Source organism: Oryzias latipes, chromosome 16, assembly GCF_002234675.1.
Source record: "Oryzias latipes chromosome 16, ASM223467v1".
NCBI lineage: Eukaryota > Metazoa > Chordata > Actinopteri > Beloniformes > Adrianichthyidae > Oryzias > Oryzias latipes.
This window is the reverse complement of record NC_019874.2, coordinates 29127525-29149356: the sequence shown is the minus strand read 5'-3', so window position 1 is coordinate 29149356 and position 21832 is coordinate 29127525. Positions and strand designations below refer to the sequence as shown.

At 42.8% G+C, this 21832-nt stretch overlaps 2 protein-coding genes across 3 annotated transcripts in view; both read right to left on the bottom strand.

The window, feature by feature from the left end:
• The window catches only part of otud7b (OTU deubiquitinase 7B), a 34371-nt gene extending 18136 nt beyond the window's left edge, over window positions 1-16235 (bottom strand). Inside the window, exon 1 of the mRNA XM_023964106.1 lies at window positions 15759-16235. The gene's annotated coding sequence lies outside the window, so the exon portion shown is untranslated. The remainder of the gene's footprint in view (window positions 1-15758) is intronic.
• Window positions 16236-16263: 28 nt separating this feature from the next.
• Window positions 16264-21347, bottom strand: rbm8a (RNA binding motif protein 8A). Of its 2 annotated transcripts, none has more exons than XM_011485632.3 (6): window positions 21233-21347; window positions 20659-20718; window positions 20502-20579; window positions 19799-19935; window positions 16842-16978; window positions 16264-16615 (listed from the first exon to the last, which is right to left on the bottom strand). In XM_011485632.3, exons 1-6 carry the CDS (start codon window positions 21297-21299, stop codon window positions 16567-16569), a joined length of 528 nt encoding a protein of 175 aa, XP_011483934.1. In that variant the 5' UTR covers window positions 21300-21347; the 3' UTR covers window positions 16264-16566.
• Window positions 21348-21832: the final 485 nt, after the last annotated feature.

Genomic DNA, 21832 nt, shown 5'->3' with positions numbered 1-21832 from the left:
CTCTGCTTCTTTTGATTTGTGCTTTGACTGTTCTGTTTCTGTTGGCTTCAACTCTTGAGTTCAACACATGTAGTGCTATTGGTCTTTTTTGGTCTGTCTGCACTCAAAGTAGAGAAAACCACACCAGAGTCCATCTGCAAGTGAACGAAGGTGCTTGTTCTTAAAGCGGACCAGGAATCACCAGTTTGATCTGCACTACAGCTTGGGTCTACGTCCCAATTTACACTCTACTCCCCGACTAACCTCCAAAAGACTATATAGAGCAGGGTTATCCAGTGCCCTGGATTTTAATGCATTTTGGGCACATGCTGTCTACCTCTCTTTGTTTAACTGCCAAATATAACATCAGCCATTTGCAAAAGTAAAATCCTAATAAATATGAACATCTAACATTATGTTGAGGACGATTTGAAAAAGCTATTTTTTTTTCAAATGACAAGCCAATCAAACACAATGCATTGTGGGTCTATATCAATCTAGTGAGCATCAATGTACTTTTATTTTTGCAGAGACTCCTGGGAAATTTCCAGGGCCCTGCATTTTGGAATTGTAGATCCAGATACCCCGATAAAATGGTTACCGGCGTGTGTAGTGCACAAACCGGGGAGTAGTGAGTGAATTTGGATCCTTGTGAGCTTTTAAAAATCACCAAAACTTGTTTCGCTGATGGGAAATGGAGCCCAGTGTAAATCAAACCTGTAAGGTCGGAACAAATTCTGCATCTCATCCATCTAAAGGCAGCATAGATTTAACAAATGTAAAAGAATCGCAGAGTCTCAGATCTTCTGGCAATTCCTGTACCTTTCTGTTCTGCTTCTAAAACAAAGACGGGCTCTAAAAAAAATAAACACACAAAAAATCCGTCAGGAGGGATTTTCTAATCCTGCTATGCACAATAAGTGTATGCCAGAGCCAGGCAGCCAACCATGACAGCTGCAGGGAAAAGTATGTTTGTAAGAAGCCCAGAAACCAAACGCAGCCTGTTTGCTGCAGCATTGCAGTATATCTGTGCCTTTAAGTGCATCCCATGTTGTTGCACACTCTCCCATATATGGTCTCCCTTCTTTCAGTCTCTAGGATGAACACAATCAAATCAGAAAGCTGGAAATGAGTGCAGGAATAGTCCGTTATTCATGTTGAATCTCAAAGATTCTCCGAAAATGATGCTCATTCTTACAAAACCGTTTGATACAAAAGGTGCAACTGCATCTTTTTTTTAATCCAACCTTTGCCACAAGATAAAGAGCTGTGGTGTGGATAGAACAGAAGGCTTTTGGTTCTGATGTTCTTTCAAATCAAGGCAGCTGAGCATCTGAAACCCTGTTTTTCCTCTCAGAGTTGGGAACATTCGGCCAGGAACAAAGCGAGCAGAGACATTTTACACAGAAATGACTCTTTGTGGATTACTGGCTAACATTAACATCAGCGCTGCCACCACGGGCCGGGCAGCGATTTGTATCTGCCACGGCTGAGCTTTTGTCTGGCAGGAACGCTTATGTAACAGGAGCTGCTGACAACACGTGGGTGCTGATCTGAGAAGGCCTGGATCACAGAGGGAGACGACGGGGGGGTCACCACAGACCCATGCAGCAACCTTCAGCGGGCTAGGAGGGTCACTTCCCTGCCTGTTTGCTGTGCTGGCCTTCACAGTCTGCATGGATGATCATGGAGGCTTTGCTCCTCACACACACACTACTCATGTAGAAAGATGTAAACACAGAGCACATTTAAATAAAAATAAATAAATAAAAACGTAGAAACTTATTGACAGCTCCTGAAATGTATTGTAAAAACAATCTTATGGCAGCTTGCCAGCTTGCTTAAAACTTGCTCTGCAGAAACCCGTTTCTCCAAATACCAGAACCTAAAGATAAAGAGAGTCAAACAATCTCTAAACATAACCAAAGAGAAACAATAACCCATAAAAAAACAGCCTGGCAAAAAAAAAAACAGCCCGTCAAGGCTCAGGTTTTTAAAGACAAACTTTCTTCTGGTTATTTATCGCCGTGGTCCTTCAGGATTGATAGAAAATTCCATCCATTTGTCCCTGAATGTTTGTTTAAGCACAAATCATCTCCCTTTTTTTTTTTAAATGTTGTAAACAAGACTGGTTTATTCAGACACACTTTCTTATTTAGCATCTACCTACAGAGGTGGTTGCTTCTTCTGGTTCATTGAAATCCAGATCATGAGTAAAGTTCTCAGCTGAAGGGTTTTCTCTACATGCTGGTTAGACACAGGCAGCACTTCTGTGATACTCCATCCAGAAATCTGAGGAACATCAGCCCGTCTGGCTCCAATATTCACGTGAAACATAAATACACTTCTTCTGAACAAAGTGTTCCACAAGAAAACCAATTCCTTCCATTATTATGACCCAGGCAGGGTTTTCTCCGCAGTCTGAGCAAAGACTTTACCAAATGAGGACAACCGAGTGGTGCAGTTTTCCTTCAGCGGTCCAGGTTTGATGAAAACCATATCTATTAATGAGTCAGTTCTATTTTAGCTCCATCCCATAAACCTTTCCTGTGATCTCAGTTGATGTGGCACACCCTCTCCACATTGCAAAGCCCTATGAGTAATGAGATTAAGGGCATCAAAACATGGTCCGGCTACACGGCGAGTTGGGAGTTGTAACAGAGGTGATAAGTGTGAGTTATGGGCTCCATGCTTAGCGAGGACAGATGGCGGTTCGGGTTCAGAAACTTAAACCTTTCAGCTTCATCTCAATGGATGAAGACTGCTATCCGAAAGACTCCATTAGAGCATAAAGACTGTGGGGTGGTCAGAAAGGCTTATTCTTGGACCACTGTGAACTTCCTGTTCCGGCATCCAGTGTTTCCTGTCTCTTATCTTAAAACATGTTCAGACCATTGACTGCATAAGAGAATTGGAGTGAGTGAATGTGACATCACCCACAGAAAACGGTTTATTTCCAGCTCCAATCAAACAAAGTCTATTTGGTTGCCATTTATTCCATACACCATGCTGGACCCAGACGCTGTCAGTAAGCAGTCAATGGTCCCGTTCAGTTTGAGTCAACATTTCTACGGCAACCACTCTCGCCAAACCGGGGGGGAACTTATTGGAAGGCCACACCCCTACCACTTGAAAGTGGGCTCGGGAGAATATGTCAATCAAACGTTTCAGACATTCAACACGAGACAACTGATTGGTCAGTTTTCATTCATCATTCATTCATTCATCTTCTTCCGTTTTTTCCCTTTCGGGGTCACGGGGCTGCCGGAGCCTATCCCGGCCACTTGTGGGCGAAGGCAGGGGACACCCTGGACAGGTCACCAGTCTGTCGCAGGGTAGAATGTCCACAAACACACACCCATTCACTCTCACACTCACACCTAGGGACAATTTAGAGTTGCCAATTAACCTATGAAGCATGTTTTTGGACGGTGGGAGGAAGCCGGAGACACCGGAGACAACCCACGCATGCACGGGGAGAACATGCAAACTCCACACAGAAAGGTCCCCCGTTGATGTAGTTTTTCATGTCCCCCAGCCGGGACTTGAACCGGAGGCCTTCTTGCTGTGAGGCAAGAGCGCTAACCACTGCGCCACCGTGCAGCCTGGTCAGTTTTTTACTTGAATAACTTGCACTACAGAAAAAATATGGTGAAAACAAAGAGGATGTCGAAAGCATGTTAAAAAAAGGTAACAGAGCAAGAACGGTTCTCCTGACCAATAGAATGACTGAGTACCAGCTGTTTATTTCTCTATAGAAGTCTTTGGGATTGTGGCTTCTTGGAGCCAGCGGGTATTGAGATGCCACGAGGGAGGGGCCACTTAATCCAGTTCTCATATACAGTCAATGTTTCAGACCGACCTCCTTTTGAACCACATGCAGAAAAATGACGCATACTAGTGGATGCTTTGCTGTTGTTTTGAATGACCGTACAGACTATGTGAAAGCAGCATTTCAAATCAGAATCAAGAAGACTCTCAAATTAAACAATCATTTTAGAAAAGGTTCCAAAAACATAAAACAGCTTTTAAAATCAGAGTATAAAACTCATGAGTGGGCTGACAGATGGCCTGACTGACGTCTTTCCCTCCTGTATCATACTGCTGTTTCACTGCAATAATGTTACAGTTTGCTTGCACAAAGACTCCAAAGTATTACTAGCCTTCAAGGACAGATAGAAAAGACGCACCAGGAGAAAAAAGTCCAACAAGTTTAGCTGCCACTCAATACAACTTTTTCTCAACAAATCCACTTCAACTTCAAATTCTTTAGATTGTGTTGATAATAAATGTTTTCATGCCATCCAACAGGAAGTTGAGTCATGGAATTTGGAGCTAAAGTCTTCTCTACTTGAAACATTGTGTGACTCCTCCAAATAGGTTCATTCGATCTTCAAAACCAACATGTCTTTAACTCGTTTTAAACTGATCTTCAGAACAAACGTGCTACTGCTTAAATGTGTCAAGTTCTCCGTGTAACTTTTGAAGAAGATCAAAGGCAAAATGGACAAAGTCCTAATAAAATCACCAAGCCGCCAAGTATGGTCAGTAAAAAGCATTTACTGTATAACAGAACTGGACTGAGCAAATGTGACTGTAGTTCTCTATAGAAGTCTATGGGATTTTGGCTTGTTGGGACCAGCGGGTACTTCCTGTTTGGAACGCCAGGGGGGCAAGGTTCGCTCAGTCCTGTTCTCTTATACAGTCAATGGTAAAAACACAAAGGACTTTCGTTCCTCTAAAGAAGGGCAAGTTGGTTCCAAACAATCTAAGCAAAACACTTGTGGAGGAAATAAGGGGAGGAAGGCAAACAGAGATGTGGTGAGAGGACTGTCCGCGGTCTGTCTTTATCTGCAGAGTGCAGCAATCAGGCTTCTGACTGAGCCTTCCAGCCTCCACGGTTACATAACAGGAGCTGCAGCTGGAAGGAGGGTGATCGATGTCTGCTGGAGGAACGGGGGAAATCCAGGACTTTCACTGACGTTCCTCACAACGTAGAACCTAGAACCGCTGATCACGGTTTCATAACATGCCCTGTTGAAGACAAATGCAAGGAAAAGCAACAGAAACTTTCTTACCTCACAATAATATACAGTTACAACTATATTGACAAATAAACAGAGTGGATGAATCCTATATTACCGATATTGATCATCAAGAAAATGAAAAAACAACAATAAATCTCAGCTTCTCCAACCTTAAATTATCTTTAAAAACAATCTCCTTAACAATCCTGCCCTTTAAAGAGCAACCGTTTTGCATGTATGGTCTTTAGTTATATAGATTTATCTAAAGTATCAAACGAGATCACGTTAAATCCTTCCCTCTTTTCTCAGCATGAAAGGGGAACATTTTAATCCTGTTTGTGTTTAGTTTATGTCAGAAACCAGAAACCTACAGCTGCTCGGTGGAGACAAAGCAACAAATCTCTGAAAAAAGCAAAAACATTGATCCAATCATTAAAGAAAAGTGATACATTTGAGTCCACTTGGTCGTGTGAAGCATCGAGCCTTAAGGTATTTGCAAAATCATCTATCATCTTTCCAAATAAGGTACCTAGCGGTTTCACGCCTGCTTGACTTGGCAGGAAAGGTCTATTCTTGTTCCGCTGACTGAAAAAGCAACTTGGGAAAAGGCGACTTTTAAAATGAGGAGATGAGATCAGCAGATTGGAGATCTCTCAGCCTGGGTGAGGGCTTGATTGCCTGTTGTGGGAGTCTGGGTGTTGTGCGTTAGACAACACCAGCCTGCAGACTCAGCTGATGTCAGAGATTCCTCTCAGAGGCCACGCCAGCGGAGCTCGCCTCATCCTGAAGCTGGCCAGTCATGCGGCAAATTCTGCCAAGTACAACTTCCCTCTGGCATCGTCCATAACACGCTTGCTCGCTTGGAAGGAGCCAACCCTGATCCACAAGAGGAAACCCACAATCCAATTAAGCAAACAAGACGATGCGACGTTTGGTCTTGTGAGGGGAGAAGGAAAGGATCTGTTAACCCCTGACTTCTTTAAACCTCAGAGATTGAATTTATTTACTTTATCTTGTTCAGATTATCAGCAGCACACAAGAAATAAGGGGAAAAAAAGACTCTTGCAGGTGTTCTTTAACAGTTTTTCTATCTTCTAAAGTCTGTCACACAGAGACAATAGGTCCTTTAGAATTATTCCTGGATTTAAACCAACAAAAGGTGCAAATGCTATTTAAAAGGCATAGAGAGACTTATGACTTAATGTGACTCAAAAGACTAAAAACAGCCTTGCGTTTACGTCAAAGAATAACCCCCTTATAGTTACAGCTTAGATGGTGCTGTTTAAAGCTGGAAAATTAAAAGGTTGATATCTAACTTCTGAAAGGGAAAGAAAATCGTATCCAATGAAATTCGAGTACAAATGAGGAAAAAGGTTTGATTTCCTGTTGTCAAAAAACAGAGTTAATGAAGATCACCACCGTGATGTCACAGTCACACGAAGGGCTGCAGGACTTCTTTGATAGTTAGGAATGTTTCTGAAGTTAAACCTGATCTGGGCAGAAAGTGGAAGTTCTGCTTCTGAAAACAGACACTGGGTTCAGACACAGATAGCTGGAAAACATGCAAGTGCATGAGGGTGCAGACTTGTGCTGATACTGCCCGGAGCAAAGCCGCTGCCGCTCAGTCCAGCTCGCAGGAATGGGCAGCATCAGCCTCAGAGGACCGATGCTTCCAGCCTGGACTCTTCTCTGAACGGCACACACCAACGTATTCTCCATTCTAATGAAAAGAAACTGTTTTTTGGGTTGCTTTTTTCTTCGATAAGGCTCTGCTAATCTTCAAGAATACGGTACTAGATACAAGTGGACAAAAGTTTTGCTGGTATTGTATATCCTAATATTGTCCCAATGTTTACCAGTACCATTTTGTTTTCACTTATGCAACATATAAAACCAAGCCACCTAAATATCTAGTCGGCAGTAAGAAAAACAAGAAGGCAGTTTAGTTCAAATCTAGCCAAATAAAATCCACCTAAATCTCAAATTTGACCTTAAAATAACGACTAAAAAGTTAATGAGGGCGAGAATCAAAGAAGAACTTTGTTTCCACTAATCTGGTCCCTCAAATGGTAGAATCCATTCCAGGTTTTGGCATTAAGTAACCTTTAAGAAAGTCTGGTGACACATAAATTAACAACTATTGTCAAAGAATATTTTATTATTCATCAGGTGGGAGAATACGGACCTTACTAGGTCGTTGTTTTTACCACAGGGCTGTGAACGCCGACACCTCGCCGTACTCCTGCTCGCCGAACTCGCCAGCTGTTCTCTCTAACAGTTGAATGTATGTCTTCTCTTGAAAAGTTCCGAAAAGCTTTTAGTGACTCTCAGTGCAGCAGGTTAGCTTCCAAAGGTGTGTAAAAATATCATAGGAGCTGGAAAAGTCGACCTCTACGCGACCGACACATTAAAGTCTGCTGCAAGTGCAGAGAAGTGGATTATGTACAAATGTTATGGTACATCCTGATTCTAATCAAATCACATCATTTGTAAAGTGCCACTTCACAACCAAAGTTGTCTTGAGGTGCTACACAATATTTATCAACCTCTAAAGCCAGAGTTTCAGCTTCAGTGTTGAAGTTTTTTTTAACTCATTTACGCAAATAATGTAATTCCAACGGATTCTGGAGTTGAGAAAAGCGCTGATGTGCAGCACTTTCCTAAAGTACGAGTTCAATGGAAGTACGTTCATGTAAAAGAGTGTCTTTTTTTTTTGCCGTCGCCGGCGACATCTCAGGTGTGAAAGGGTTAAATTAGGAGGTGAAGGGGAAATAACTTCATTTTTTGAAGACAGCCTCAAGAGGCCATTCAAGGAACTGCAGCAGTTTTTATTTCCAGATTGGCTTTAAAAATTGGTGATGATATGTAATCACGCTGAAGTTAAAGCTCGTCCAAAAAAAGACCCCCTTGGGCCGCACTGAAGTTCAGGTGAGCTGTCACACCTGCAGACAAACTGAAGAACCATACCACCAAAGGTGCCAGAGTAAAAAAATCCTAAAAGTCCACAGGTTGGAGCAGAACGTACGCTTTAGCCACTATGGTTGTGTTTTAAGGGCATCGCCATTGTCCAGCTTTCCTTTTCTAGTTGGTGAGTGCTGAGCTGGCTTCAGAAGTGTAGAGGTAAGCTGCGCTCCGGGCTTTTCTCTGCAGTCAAGCCAAGTAATCACCAGTCAGAGAGCGCTAATTAACAGCCGTTTCTGTGGAAGCGGCCTGAGGGCATCCTGACAGGCATCCCTACGTCCCCCACACAGACGGAGTTACACTGACCGGCGCCGATGTGAATGACAGCCTGATCCTGAGAGTAAGTGAAGGAAGTCAAAGCGATCCACTGTCAGCACACCGCTGGAAGAAGACTGCACTGAAAGAAGGCTCCAGGTTGTGGTTGCTGTGTGGAATTTCAAATGTGTGAGTGAAAGCGGGTTAATGAAGCAGTAGCTTCTGCATCCGTCTGATCAACGTCAGCTTCATTACTGCTGCGTGACTCGTTGAGACACAGGTGTCAAACTCCAGGCCTGGAGGGCCGGTGTCCTGCATGTTTTTTCTAACCAACCTGCCATTGAAGCTCCATATTGGCTAAACACACCTGATCCAGGTAATCAGCAGCAGATGAGACAGGATTTCTGAAAAACCAGCAGGATGTCGGCCCTCGAGACCTGGAGTTTGACACCCCTGCGTTAAGACAACAGGATTTCCAAAACCACGCTGACATCCTTTTGTGGAAATCCTCCTGAAATTACAGACGGCTTCAGGAGGAGGGAGCCTTCAGAGACCCGGGCCCTGGGTTTGATTCAGACCAAAATCCACACGCGAGCGCACGGGGTCTCAGGATCAACCACAGATAATGTCATGAGGAAAGTCATTATGGAAAAATTGCTTAGTGCACCAACAATGTGCTCATTATTATATAAGTCACATTTAACTGGTAGGCGCGGTGGCCACTGTTTAATGTGTATAAAGAGGCCTCGAGGAAATCCAAGACATTTTCTCCACACCAGCATGATCTTTGTCTGCTTTTGAACAAACAACATTCCTCCCACTCCTAAAAATAATAGAAAACGCAGAAGAATATTTAATGATCTCCCTGAATCCAAGTGAAAGTGAATAACACGCAGCTAAATCCAGGAAGTAAACAGGCGCTGGTGTCTGGCAGCTCTCGTCTTCACGTGAGCATCGCTGTGCCGCAGACCAGGCCCTCTGCCGTGGGGTGACTTCCCATCAGCCTCAGAGTGAGGTTACGGCAGGAGGCGGGCTTCCCATGAGGACAGAGAGTTCGATTATATCTGGACTGCACAGAACTCCTAATTTTACAGGGCGCCTCATGTTGGGCTATTAAGTAAACGGTGACCAGGAACCCGGGTTCAGGTCCACAACCGCAAACCCATTTAACAACCTGCAGATCGTGTACCGCAAAAATGTAAACATGAATGCAACACGACTGTTCTTCTCTGCTTTATGAGCAGACTAAGACCTTATGCTGGCACAACACAGGCGAGATGCCATTGTGAGTTTGGTGACAGGGCTCTAGAGAACGATTCTGCGACTCTGATGGTTCCTGACAGATATTGCTGTGTGTGTGGCTCCATTTTCAAGAGTGGATGAAGCCTCCGATGATGAGAGCAGATTAAAACGTTTTTCGTTAAGAATCTTCTGGCGGTAAATCCCAGACTTGGTGCCACTGAACACAGTGGCGTTTTAATTAGAAACCGTTCTGATAAGTCAGAGCAGATTCACCCGACGCCGTCCAGAGGCAGCCAGCTGCATTGCGGTGGATGCAAGACGTACATTGTCCCTGCAAAATTGATGACAATTGCAAAGATCCAGAACAAAGGTGAAACGGCGCTCAACACTGACCCCATAAGGCTGATGGTGGAAGTGCACATACCGCAGTGAAAACGGCTACGTTCACACTGAAGGCTCAAACGACCCAATTCCGTATTTTTTGCCTCTGTGCGACCTGTATCGGATCTTTTCATGACAGTCTGAACGACACAGATCCGATCTTTTGAAATGCGACCTCCGTCTGACTGGCCAGGCCACATGAACCTGACCCGAACATCAACGATACGCTACAAACGTCATCATTCTGCATTGAAATAGGTTGGAACTAGAACATAAACATCAACCATGGCGGACGATGCTGCTGAGACCAGTCAGTGGAAGGGAAGTGAGGTCACCAACACAGGCCAAACTCGAGGGCTCTTAGCGCAACCGGGCGGTTTTTGAAAAAATTTCCAACGAAATGGCCGAGCGTGGTGTTGAACCTTCCCTGCGATTACTTTTTTTATTTCCTTCTCCCTTTCCGACCGTGGTCAAAAGCGCGGGAGACCAAAGGCGGATCCTCCTCTGGGGTTCACTTCCCCGTTCGGACCCTCAGATTCTCCAGAGTGGGTTAATAAAGAGTCAAAAGCAGTTCTGCTAGGGGAAGCCTTCTTTTATTACTGTTCTCTTTCCTCCCTAATAGACAACATGGATGCGCGCCCCCCTCATTCTCTACCTCACTGCAAGCGCCCTCTCTCGTCTCTTACACACATGCGCGCGTGCAACCCCAACACATACACATCCCCATTCCACAACAGTGGGTCCAGACGATCCTGGCTCCAATGCCTTCTTAAAATGAGAAGATTGTCATTGTGCTGGCTCCTTCGTTAAAAAAATAAATGTAATAATGCAAAAAGAGCTCCGCTGTTGACAACACTGTTGTTGACATCCATTGTTAACATTAGCTACTTCCTCTGGGCGGGGGCGGCGGGCCCCTGCCTTGCTCCTCCCTGGACCAACCGTGGGCCGGGCGGATGGCCGCCTGGAGTGCGGGGCGGGTCTCCCTTGGGGGGTCCTGGCTCGTACCTGGGGTTTGGGCGGGGGGATGCCCGGAACTCCTGGGTGGTGGTGGGGTGCTCGTCTGGGGCTGTGGGCGTCCCTCTCCGGTGGGGCCCTGCGTTGGGCTCTCCCGGCGCGGCGGGGGGGCTGTTCTCCTGGTTGGGCTGGGGCGGCCCTCTCTTTCCCTCTGTGCCTCCCTGCTCTCTGGCTCTGGGGGGCCTTGCGGCGGTCCTGCTGGCCCTGGCCTGGGTGGCGGGCTTGGTCGCCCGGGCGGCGGTTGTTCCCTGCCGGTTTCCGTGTGGCGTGGGGGGGATTCCGGCTGCCGCTGCTGCTGCGGTGTGGGTCTTGGGGTGGGGATGGCTGGGCGCTCTCCTTCCTTCTTTACACATTCCACCATCCATATTAGAAGAACATGAGCACTCACCTGAGCACGGGTGTTGGCTCACCTTTGCACTGGCGGTTTGCGTGACTGAATGACTGAAATGTTTCACACTAGTTGGTGTTAAGGCATAAGTATGCGTGTGAGCACTATCTGTTTTGTGTACATGTCGACAGATGGACATTTTTGCAACTAGCAGGTGTGTTTGACACTTGGGTGTGTGTGTGGACAGGCTCCGCCCTTTTTGTACTGCATTTGAGCCTTACCATGGTGATTAACAACCAGTAAACTTGTTGCTCTATGCTGCTTCATGGTCTTATCCCCCTTCCCCTCCTACTATCACCCTCCTTCCCCCCCTCTTTCTAACGTCCCTCTCTCTTCTTCCCCTCTTTCCTTTTCCGTCCGGTCCAACACCAAAGATCTTCAAACATGTTTGAAATTAATAAAGTTTGGCCTCAATTACAAAAGGGGTTTATTCAGACATACCTTTGGTTTGTCTGAAGATTAATAACCCCTCTTGTTAAAGTAAAATATGTCCAACACAAGAGGCCCTCAGCTCTCATCTGTTTGCCCAGCTGTTGGACAGGACAAGGTTTAAAAAAAAAAAAAAAAAACATTAGCTACTTCCGCAAACAACGAGTGATGTCGTTCACCGCTGAGTACTCTTCTGTGCATGCGGGTCACTTCTGGGTCATTTCACGGTCACACAGGAGATCACAAAAGTTCACATTTAATTGGAAATGTGAACGGCCTTGCAAAAAAATCAGATATTTTTCCAAAAAATTGGAATTGAGCATTAAGCCCTGCAGTGTGAATGTAGCCTACGTGCCGCGTAAAGAGATGGGGATGTGGGGTCGTTTCATTTGAGGAATCATAAAACGGGAGGACTATTCCTTTCAAACAAAACATTTTAATGTGTCAGCTTGATGACAAGTTTACAGAACTCTATATCCAGTCAGTCGATTCAAAACGTTGGTCAAAGGTGTTTCTTAAAGCACAGAGAGAAAAGAAAGCTGTTGAGAATGCAGTTTGAGGGGCAGGAAAAAGCTGGGTTTGCCTAATTTTACTGTAATTAAATAACTGACACCTGTTTGTTTCAATGTAAGGGAAGATGGTAGCAAAATAAAAAAAATAACAAGACTGATAATATTTAAAGGGGGGAAAAATCAGTGTGAGGCTGAAGATTAAATTAAAATATACCTTTTTGCTGATAATTTAGTAAACTTTATGGAAGCATTGGGGAGCTGGGGGGGGTCTAATACTAAAGTCTCCTTTGTGTGGGAACCAATAAAATACATAAATAAATAAAATGAATTACGAATAAACTCATTAAATCGCTTCTAGTGCACCTGACTTCTTTAAACAGGTGCACTATTTTAAGATTTTATCTTTAAAAGAAAAAGATTTCTGTCCTCTACCAACCTAAAGAAGCATCAACTTTTAAATATTAATCAGACTTTGAGTCAGAAATCTTCTGGAAACTGTCAAAACTGACTCGCTCACAGACGGGAGCCGACTAAACGTCTGCTTTAAGAAGCCGTCCCGCTTTCCGTGCTTTAATGTGCGGTTCTGAAGCAGCACAGTCAGCTCATGACACGCAGTTTAAACGCAGCATAAAACGGTCCAACACATCTGACAAATCCTTTCGGGTTTCTATGACTTAAGACTGCTGAGATCCGGCTGAGAAAGGCACGTATGGGGACTTCATGATTCCAGGAGATCTGTCTCAAAAAGGCTCACTCCTGCTGTTTTTTTTTAACTTCAGCAAAAAAAAAGAAACACGTCAACATCCGCTCTGCTGCTATTTTCATCTTTAATTGGCGCATCTTACAGCTTTTGCCATTTCTCATGTCTTCTGTTTCATTCAAGTTAACACTAAACTGCTGACTGCATCCCATTTCAAATGTAAATAGTCCCAACCACAACTTTAAATACAGGTCAACAAATTTAAATAATAGATAGAAAGTTAAAGTGCAGCAGGTAGGTATGCAAATGTTGCTGAGAGTAAACTCATGTCTGATTTGAAGCAGCAACAGGAACTAAAATGTGCATTGGAAGAAATGCTCTTCGTCTTTTTTTTACGTTGCTTGCTTGGAAAAGAAAACGAAAGCCACACCTTGCTTTAAATGTTAAATGAAAGTGCTTTCGTTGCAACTGAAACAATGAATGCAATGTTTTCTGAGGTCTTTTTGAAGACGGCCAGGCCGTCACGCACGCAGACACGGGCTCTGCAGCGTCACTGCTCGCGCTAGATTCTGGATTTGACAGGCAGCACTGCTGATCAGACAGGACAAAACCCAAGATGGCTTCTTATTGAGCAGAAAGGACGTTAAAGGTCCAAATACAGACTTTAGATTTACACGGGTAGTTCCGACCCTTCTAGTCGTGAAATGGACATAAACATGTAAGAAGTCCTCCACTTTAAAGACCCGCTCCAATGTTTTTATCATGTTCCTGTAGCATTTTTCTCATGATAGTGGACATATGTAAAGAAAATTAAGCTTGAAATTGCATTTCTGAGGATTTTTTCTTCAGCATGTTGTGAATGAGGAGCAGATGAAAAAATGCCCTTTAATAGAGACCATATTTGTGATGTAGAAAACAAACTGGGTGGTCCACAAGTTTCCTGCTCCGCTCCATTCTGATGCATCCACTGGGAGACAAACAGATACAGGGACGTCTTTGTTTTCCTCGTCTGAGCAGGAATCTGGATAGCTTCAATAGTGCTCCCCATTTTTGTAGCACCAGTAGTGTTAGGTTGGGGGTGTGAGGGGCTGTAAGCTAGCAGGAGAGCATATCAAATGGATGACAGGAAATAAGGGGTGGGCTTACTGCGTTCCAACAGCCCCGCCCACAACTTAGAGGCCAATTTCTAATGAACTACTGCAACAACAGTTATTTTATTAGTTTAGGGAAAACGCGGCATAGATAAAAAAAAAACACTGGGAACGCTTTAAAAGAGATCAAAAAATGATTAGAGTTGGACTTTAAAGATGTTTCCATATGTAAAAAAACATATAAAAGGATTCTTCTAATCTCACCACACTTCCAAATTCTTGTAAATATGCTTAAAGTCCCACTTCGATCATCAGCAACCCTTGTGCTATCCTAGGCACTTTAACATTGGGAATTGGGTCATCCAGACCCACTAGAAGCTTTTTTCTTCAATGGTTTGTGAACCTCACTGGTGTCCATGAAATCTTTCCACCTTTATCCACCTTTGTCATGGTAGGAATAACACGTTAATGTAAAGGTGGGGTCATCTAAGATAGCACAAGGGGTAAAGATGATGCATGCATCAGAATGGAGCGGGGCAGGGAGCTTGTGGCCCACCATTGTAGGTCCTATGTCACAAGCTTTTGTTTCTGCTCGTGATCCAATATGAATGAAGAAATGCTCAGATTTTACGCTAAACTTTCTTTAGCAAATGCGACAAGAACATGTTTCATGGAGGCGGGTCTTTCAGTGAGCTGAATTTGGTTTGAGTGACTGAAGGCACAGGTCCTGTTCCAGTCAGCATCAGTGTTGATCAGCAAATCTCCATCAGGTTGATGTTCCAAAAGTGAAAGGAAGAAAGAGGATTACACATTTGGGTTTCTTCAAAGGATGGAGAGACGTGAGCAGCAGAACTAGATGACCTCTGCTCTGTTTATTTTGTGTGGCCGGGCTGCAGAAAGCAACACAACTATCTGTCCTACTTCTTTTGACTACCAGCGACCCAAAGAAGACTGAGTCCACAACCACGTCTCAATAATTCAAGAGCAAAGGAAACCTAATCCCCTCTCATCGTGGCCATGTTGACAAATAACAGGACGGTGTCTTTAATAAAACCACGAACCCGATGACCAGGCGAGATTTCAGAAGGAACGGTGGACGGAGCCGACCGCGTCCGCTTCAGGGGGAGCTCGGAGAAACGAGGAGTCCGGGAGCCGGAATGTAAACAGTTATTTCTGGCATTCTCCCGCTAAGCCGGTTCCTTAAATAAAAGGTTACATCACGCATGCACCGCAAAAGCGCACCGGCCGGGCTGTAGTGTGCCGACAGCTGTGTAAGAGGACTAAAACATTGCAAGTATTTCTTTACGATTATCACAAGAAAGGCGAACAATATAAACGGACGTCTAAAAAAAAACAAAAACAGAACTGATCGCCTCTTTTGCAGGAATTTAGATGGAGGAAACCCACCCATCGTTTGGACTCGTGGGTAGATTATATAGTGGCCGTGGCTACTCTTTCAAATATCAGACAATACACATGCTTACATAAACGCATTTGAGGCGTTCAAACGGGGTTGTTGAATCGTAGCCACACAGCCTCCTCCTGACTAAACTTTATTTCTGAGGGGGGAAAACGTACCCCTCCCCGGTTAGCCTGCCAAACAAGACAAGTGCAAGAAGAAGAATTGTAATTGAAGATGGAAACAGAGGAGATGAGCATTTGTCAGAGACTAGACGAAACCGTTACGTTTGGCTAGCAAGTGGCTACCGAAGCCAGGCTAATCAGCGGCTAACGTTTGCTAAAGCTAGTAGTGTGCTAGAGTATCGTTTTACCGCTCACCTCTGACGGCCTCGGAGATGTTTCCATCGTCCCGCCGGGGAGTTTTCCAGCGAACATCGACTTGTGTGTGGGATGGAAGTTTCCAGGAAAAGTACTGCTCAACTTTTTACCAGCATCACAGGTGTAAAAAAAAAAAATTCAGTGTAGAATCCCAGACCGGACCACAAGCGACAAAGTAATTTCTCCACCACTTACAACAACAACGTCAAACTAGCGATTAACCCCGCCCCCAACTGATAATCACCCAATCCCGCTGACGCGTCCGTTTGATTGACGTCAATAATATCCAATGAGTGTTCAGCCTTAAGGACGGAGTGAAACGTTAGTCTGCCGATTGGCTGCGTGACAAATAAAGGGACAGGGCTTTTGTCCGAGCAGCCTATGAACGCAGCACTGAAGGCAGAGTGACAGGTGCTTCGGGGTTCACGGGGGCGTCGCCATTCACAGGATGAGATCATCCCGGATGTAAACTATGCAATTGAAAAAAAGAAACCACACTGGAAATGTATTTCCACTTTAAAACTTTAATACAGTTCAAGCCAATAAAAAAATGGAATAAAATCCAGGTCACAAAGAGCAAACTAGGAAAAAAAAATTGACATGGTGCAACAAAAGTTGGCCAAAAGATGCACAAAAACCCAGTTTTTATCCAATTTTAAACAAATCATCCTGGTGTTTGCTTCCACGTGGATGTAAAGCACAGATACTAAGAAACATACTACAATAACTTTGAACTTTCCATTTGAAGATGTGACAAAAAACAAAACAAAACAAAAACTTTCCAACTATCACGCGCCAAAGATGGTGTTTAACGCCGCCTCCTGTCGGGACTTCTGCTGCGTCTCCGCCCACCGGTCCTGAAATAAACAGGGAATAACAGAAATGTTTACAACCTTTGAGGTACAATAACATTTAGACGTATATAATCAAACACCAAAACTTAAAGATATCAGAAAAAATAACCTGGAACATAATAAAACCCACTAGACTTCAACAAAAAAGTCAAACAGAACTGTACAAGAAAAACTGTACTGTGTGTGTTACTACAACCACAGCCAAATACATAAAAATGCACATGAATACCTTCTCTTGTTCTTGGGGGGCCCCCTGACAAATGCCCAGTCTACACTGACAGGCTGGCCCATCAGATCCTGAGCGTTGAGCCCCTCCATGGCCGCCTGGGCCTCTTTGTACGTCTCATACTCCACCAGTGCGTAGCCCTGAGAACAGGTGGATGCAAATCACATCTGTTTTTATTGTTGTGATTTTACACAGCTAACATGAAAACATTTGAATCTACCAGAGTTTAAAACAAATGTTTTGCAAAAAAAAAATACTACAATTGATTAGCTTGTTATGTTTAACTTTACTTTAAAGATGCAAATTTTATTAGGACAAAAAGTTCATTCTGTTTATAAAACACGAAAATGAACAATTCCTTCCTAAGGGTTGATTTATTTTAACAGCAAAGACGTGCTGCCCCCTTGTGGCTAAGAAACATGCAGCACAATAGACGCCACTGACGATGCAACTTTCCCCAAGCGTTTTACAGTCAGACACTATTTATCCCAAATTTACTGAACGTGCTATGTCAGTTTCTAAATCAAAAACATACACAGTCATTCTTATCAAAGTATCTTGACTAAGAATCAAATGAACACAAACATACATTTATTTTATTTAAGATCTTTTATCAATGACTGTTCAAAACCAGAGATGCATTGAACAGAGCTTGTATGTTATTTACTGATCAATAGTTGTCCCGTATCTTTCATATTGTGCAGATATTTGGGGAAATGCAGGAGAAACTATCATTGAATCATTATTTAGTTTATGGCTGCGCAATGTGAGGAAAACTCGTGATTTGCGATACAAGTGATTAATATTGCGATGACGATTTAACTTGCGATACACGAACAACCAAAACCATGATTTCCATTTCACTGCAACAGTTTATTTTACATTTAACATAACTGAAATCCTATTTACTCCAAATGACCCTTGTCTACATAGCAGGTGAGCATCTAACATAAAAGGGCCCCATCCCATTGGTCAATCTTAACGCATAAAAGGATTTATTTGATTTGTTACTTCAAGCTGCCATAATATTGTTTTAGCACATTTAAGGTTACCATTTATCAGACATTTAGCCAACCTTTAGCAAAGGGGCATTGCAAAATTTGTTATTGCGTCAGCGATCTGGTTAGCGCTCGTGCCTCACAACAAGAAGGTTCCTGGTTCAGGTCCCGGCTGGGGGATCTGAACCAGAACCCCAATGGGGGACCTTTCTGTGTGGAGTTTGCATGTTTTCCCCGTGCCATGTGTGAATTTTCTCAAGGGACTCCGGCTTCCACCCACCGTCCAAAAACACGTTTCATAGGTTAATAGGTTACTTTAAATTGTCCCTAGCTGTGAGTGTGAATGGGTGTGTGATGTGCAACAGGCTGGCGGCCTGTCCAGGTGTACCCCTGCCTTTACCCACAAGTGGCCGGGATAGGCTCCAGCAGCCCCGTGACCCCGACAGGGACAAAAAAGGGTATAGAAGATGACTGAATGATATTGGGTTAACGACAAATTTGCGATTTAGTGTGCAGGCCTAATTTAGTTTAACTAAACGTTTAGAAATAAAGGATATTGTTTACAGTAAAGTATTAGAAATTGTTTATAGAGTTAAACGTAATTTAGTTCCAAAAAAGACAGACTATTGAAGAGTTGGTCAGTATAATTTAAGGGGTCTTTCTCATTTTGAACAGGTTTAATGTTCGATCTAATGTCAAGACAAGATGTGTTTCAGTTCTTGACGTGAAATAATGGAAGGAATTGAGCGATGAATTAAAATGACGTAATTCTCAGTTAAAAGAAAAAAAGTCTAAAACATATTAAAGGTTACAAAACACAGATGTAGAAGGACTTTGTTTACTTGTCTCCATTTATTAAGGACTGTTTCCTACTTTTTGGTTTGTTAAACTGATTAACTTGGACATTGAAGGACAGGCATATAATAAGCTTCATATGCTTCTGCCTATTTTTTTAATTAATTGTTTATACTGTATGTTAGGTAAACAATGCAAATGACAAACTAAACTAAACCAATAAAACCAAAGCAGACATTTCTAAATACTCCAGTGGAAAAGCCGGGTCTGTTCGGATGAACACAGAACTGATATCCTGCTAACGGAAAACATTTTTTTAGCCCAATTAGGTGAAATGGAATTTTTTTCCAGTTATAAACTGGTTGAAAAACACTGCACCAAAAGAGAAAAACATATTTTTTTTGAGTGAAAATACAGTGACAGTCAGGCTTTAAGTATCCTCAGACTCGTTTTAAAACTGAAAAACAACCCTTTGAAATCTGACAATTATTATAATACAGTTCTGATCACAAAGTGCAGATGTCAGACGGTTTCCTCCTTCACTGAGCAGACCGTGAAGTAACAAACTGCAGAAAGGTCAACCCTCTTCTTCTCACGGCCCCCCAAATGCTTTTCTCATCCATTTTTGTGTCGTGCAGTTAGACCAGAATTATGCCAAAGCTTTTATTTTGGTGGAAAAGTCAAAGACTCAACACTGAGCATTTTAGCCTTTAGTGGCGGCCAAACACCAATAAGACGGAAAGAAAATCCCTCAGTAATAATAAAGCCGAAATAGTTTGTTTTTCATACGACTGTTCTTAAATATCAGCTTCACTTCACAGAAACTAAAGTGCTGCTACAAAAGGGCAGTCCAGGCTCTCTCTTAACCCCTTCACGCAACTGTTCTGAGAACACAACAGCCTTATTTTAGCAACCAACTTTCTTTTCTACAAGTATTATAAAATATATGATTAAATCCTACTGAATGAAATCTTCCACATCATTAATATGATGACTTCCATCCTTCCCTCTGATAATTACTGCCTAAATGCTTGTTTTTAATGTTGATCAAATATTCACTTCTTCCGCTTAGATGTTCATTGGAACATAAGCAACATTTGACATCCAAATGTTGTGTCTTTAAAATACAAAATGTGTTCAAAGAAAAAGGAAATGGTTTAAACTCACCTTCAGATAGCCAGTTCTGCGATCCAGATTAAGATGGAGGTTCTTGATTTCCCCAAACTCTGAGAACTTATCGTGGATGTCTTCCTCTGTGGCCTCCTCGTGCACGCCCGTCACAAACAGGATCCAGCCTTCTACAGCTGCAGAGAGGGGAGGGAACAGGGCATCAGACACCCAAACCCCCCAGTCTCCACACCAAGACAAGCAGATGAGTTTACCTGACCTGCTGGCATTCACGCAGTTTCAAAAGTAAAAGTCTGCATTGTTTCAGAGCAGTTTTTTAGTTTTTGCATAGGTCAAAATTAAAACGCAGCCGTGAAACTGATTTATAACTTTTAAACAATGAACTTTAGGTTAAATTAAATTAGTTATCTGCAGCTGTGATGCAGAGGTAGACCTTCAATCAAAAGTTCAGTTCCTGCCTTGCCTGCCCATGTGTGGACGTGTCTTTTGGGCAAGACACTTAAACCCCACAACGCTCGTGGGGGTTACAGGCTGTGACTGTGCATGGGACTGGGACTTTCAAGCCCTTAGTGGCTTAGTAAAGGTAGAAAAGCACAACATTGACCATTTATTCTATAATCAAATTAAATAAATAAAATAAAAAAAAATACACACAAAGATCTTAGATTTTTTACAATCTAAGTGTGACTACAGCTTGTTAATTTGCTTCTATCTGAACATGAAGGTCACTTGTAACACCTACATCTCTGAGGCCCAGGCTCATCTCCGTCCTGTTCCACAGTATCATAGTCCTCTTTGGCTCTGGACCGGGCCCCATCATCTGGAATCAAAAACTTAGAATCAAAACCAAACCCTAAGAAGTCAAGAAAAATAAAGGGAAAAATGCTTTGAAAGCTCACCTGCACCAAAACCTCGTCCTTTCCTCTTCTTGGCTTTCTCCTTTAACTTGTGGATGCTTTCTGCAAACAGACGAATAAAAGCCTAAGGACGCCGTTTTCAGTTTCCTTTAATTCACAAGAGTTTAGTTTATGAAGTTCTCAAATGGAGTAACTATATGTGTTTTTGGGTTGTTTTTTTAGGAACAATGTGCAATTTTTAAATCGACGTTTTTTCTCTCATCTGCGCAACACTAACAGCATGTAGCCGTTGGCTAACATGGATGCTAGCGCTAGCTTAATAGAAAACAAAACAGCTTTAACGTGCAGAGAAAAATACAGTCCGTTTAAATAATTAACATTTTAAAAGCGGCCCTCGCAAACACAGACGGCTGCACCCCCGCTGAGAGGCTCGCTAAGTGGATGAATGACCGCCTTTCGTTGAGTTAGCTGGATGCTAACACGGCTGCGGCCCGCTAACAAACACGCAGTCTGGGCTGAGCGTGATTCTGACCGCACGTGCGGCTATTTGAATTTCATTATTTGGCTGGCAGGACTGCGGTGCGTCCGCCTCTAATTGTGTAAAACAACGCAATACCGTCACCATCCTCATCCATAGGAAAGTCTTCTCCTCCCGCCTCATGAAGGTCCAACACGTCCGCCATGATGTCTGTTTGACTGAGTACGAACAGCGCATGCGCACGGAGAATCACTAAAGAGTCTGAGTACGTAACTTCCGTAAAGATTTTTTTTTAAACTTTATTGTACAAAACGTAAGTAAGTTTAATACAAAACACAATTTTGCTAAGTAAACTTCAGATATGCCAGGGTAGCATACATATTACAGGAGTTTTAGATAAAAAAAAACATTCAGATTTCAACAACTTTCATACAAACATGCAGCTTTCTGATTAAGACTTTTGGAGATGTTACTGAGATACATTTAAATTTGTTTGATTAATAACACAGGGAAAAAATAGGAGATGAAGAAAATTTGCATTTATTAATATAAAATTAGTCAAATATAATAATAAGATTAATAATGAGTTTTTATTTGAAAATGAAATTTTTGTTATTAATTTTTAGTGCAGAGTTTTATTATAATATTCATGATTAATATCACATGTGTTACTGGTAAAAATGCATAATATTAAACGATAATTTATGTTTTAATAATCATGATTTCTAATTTATCCCT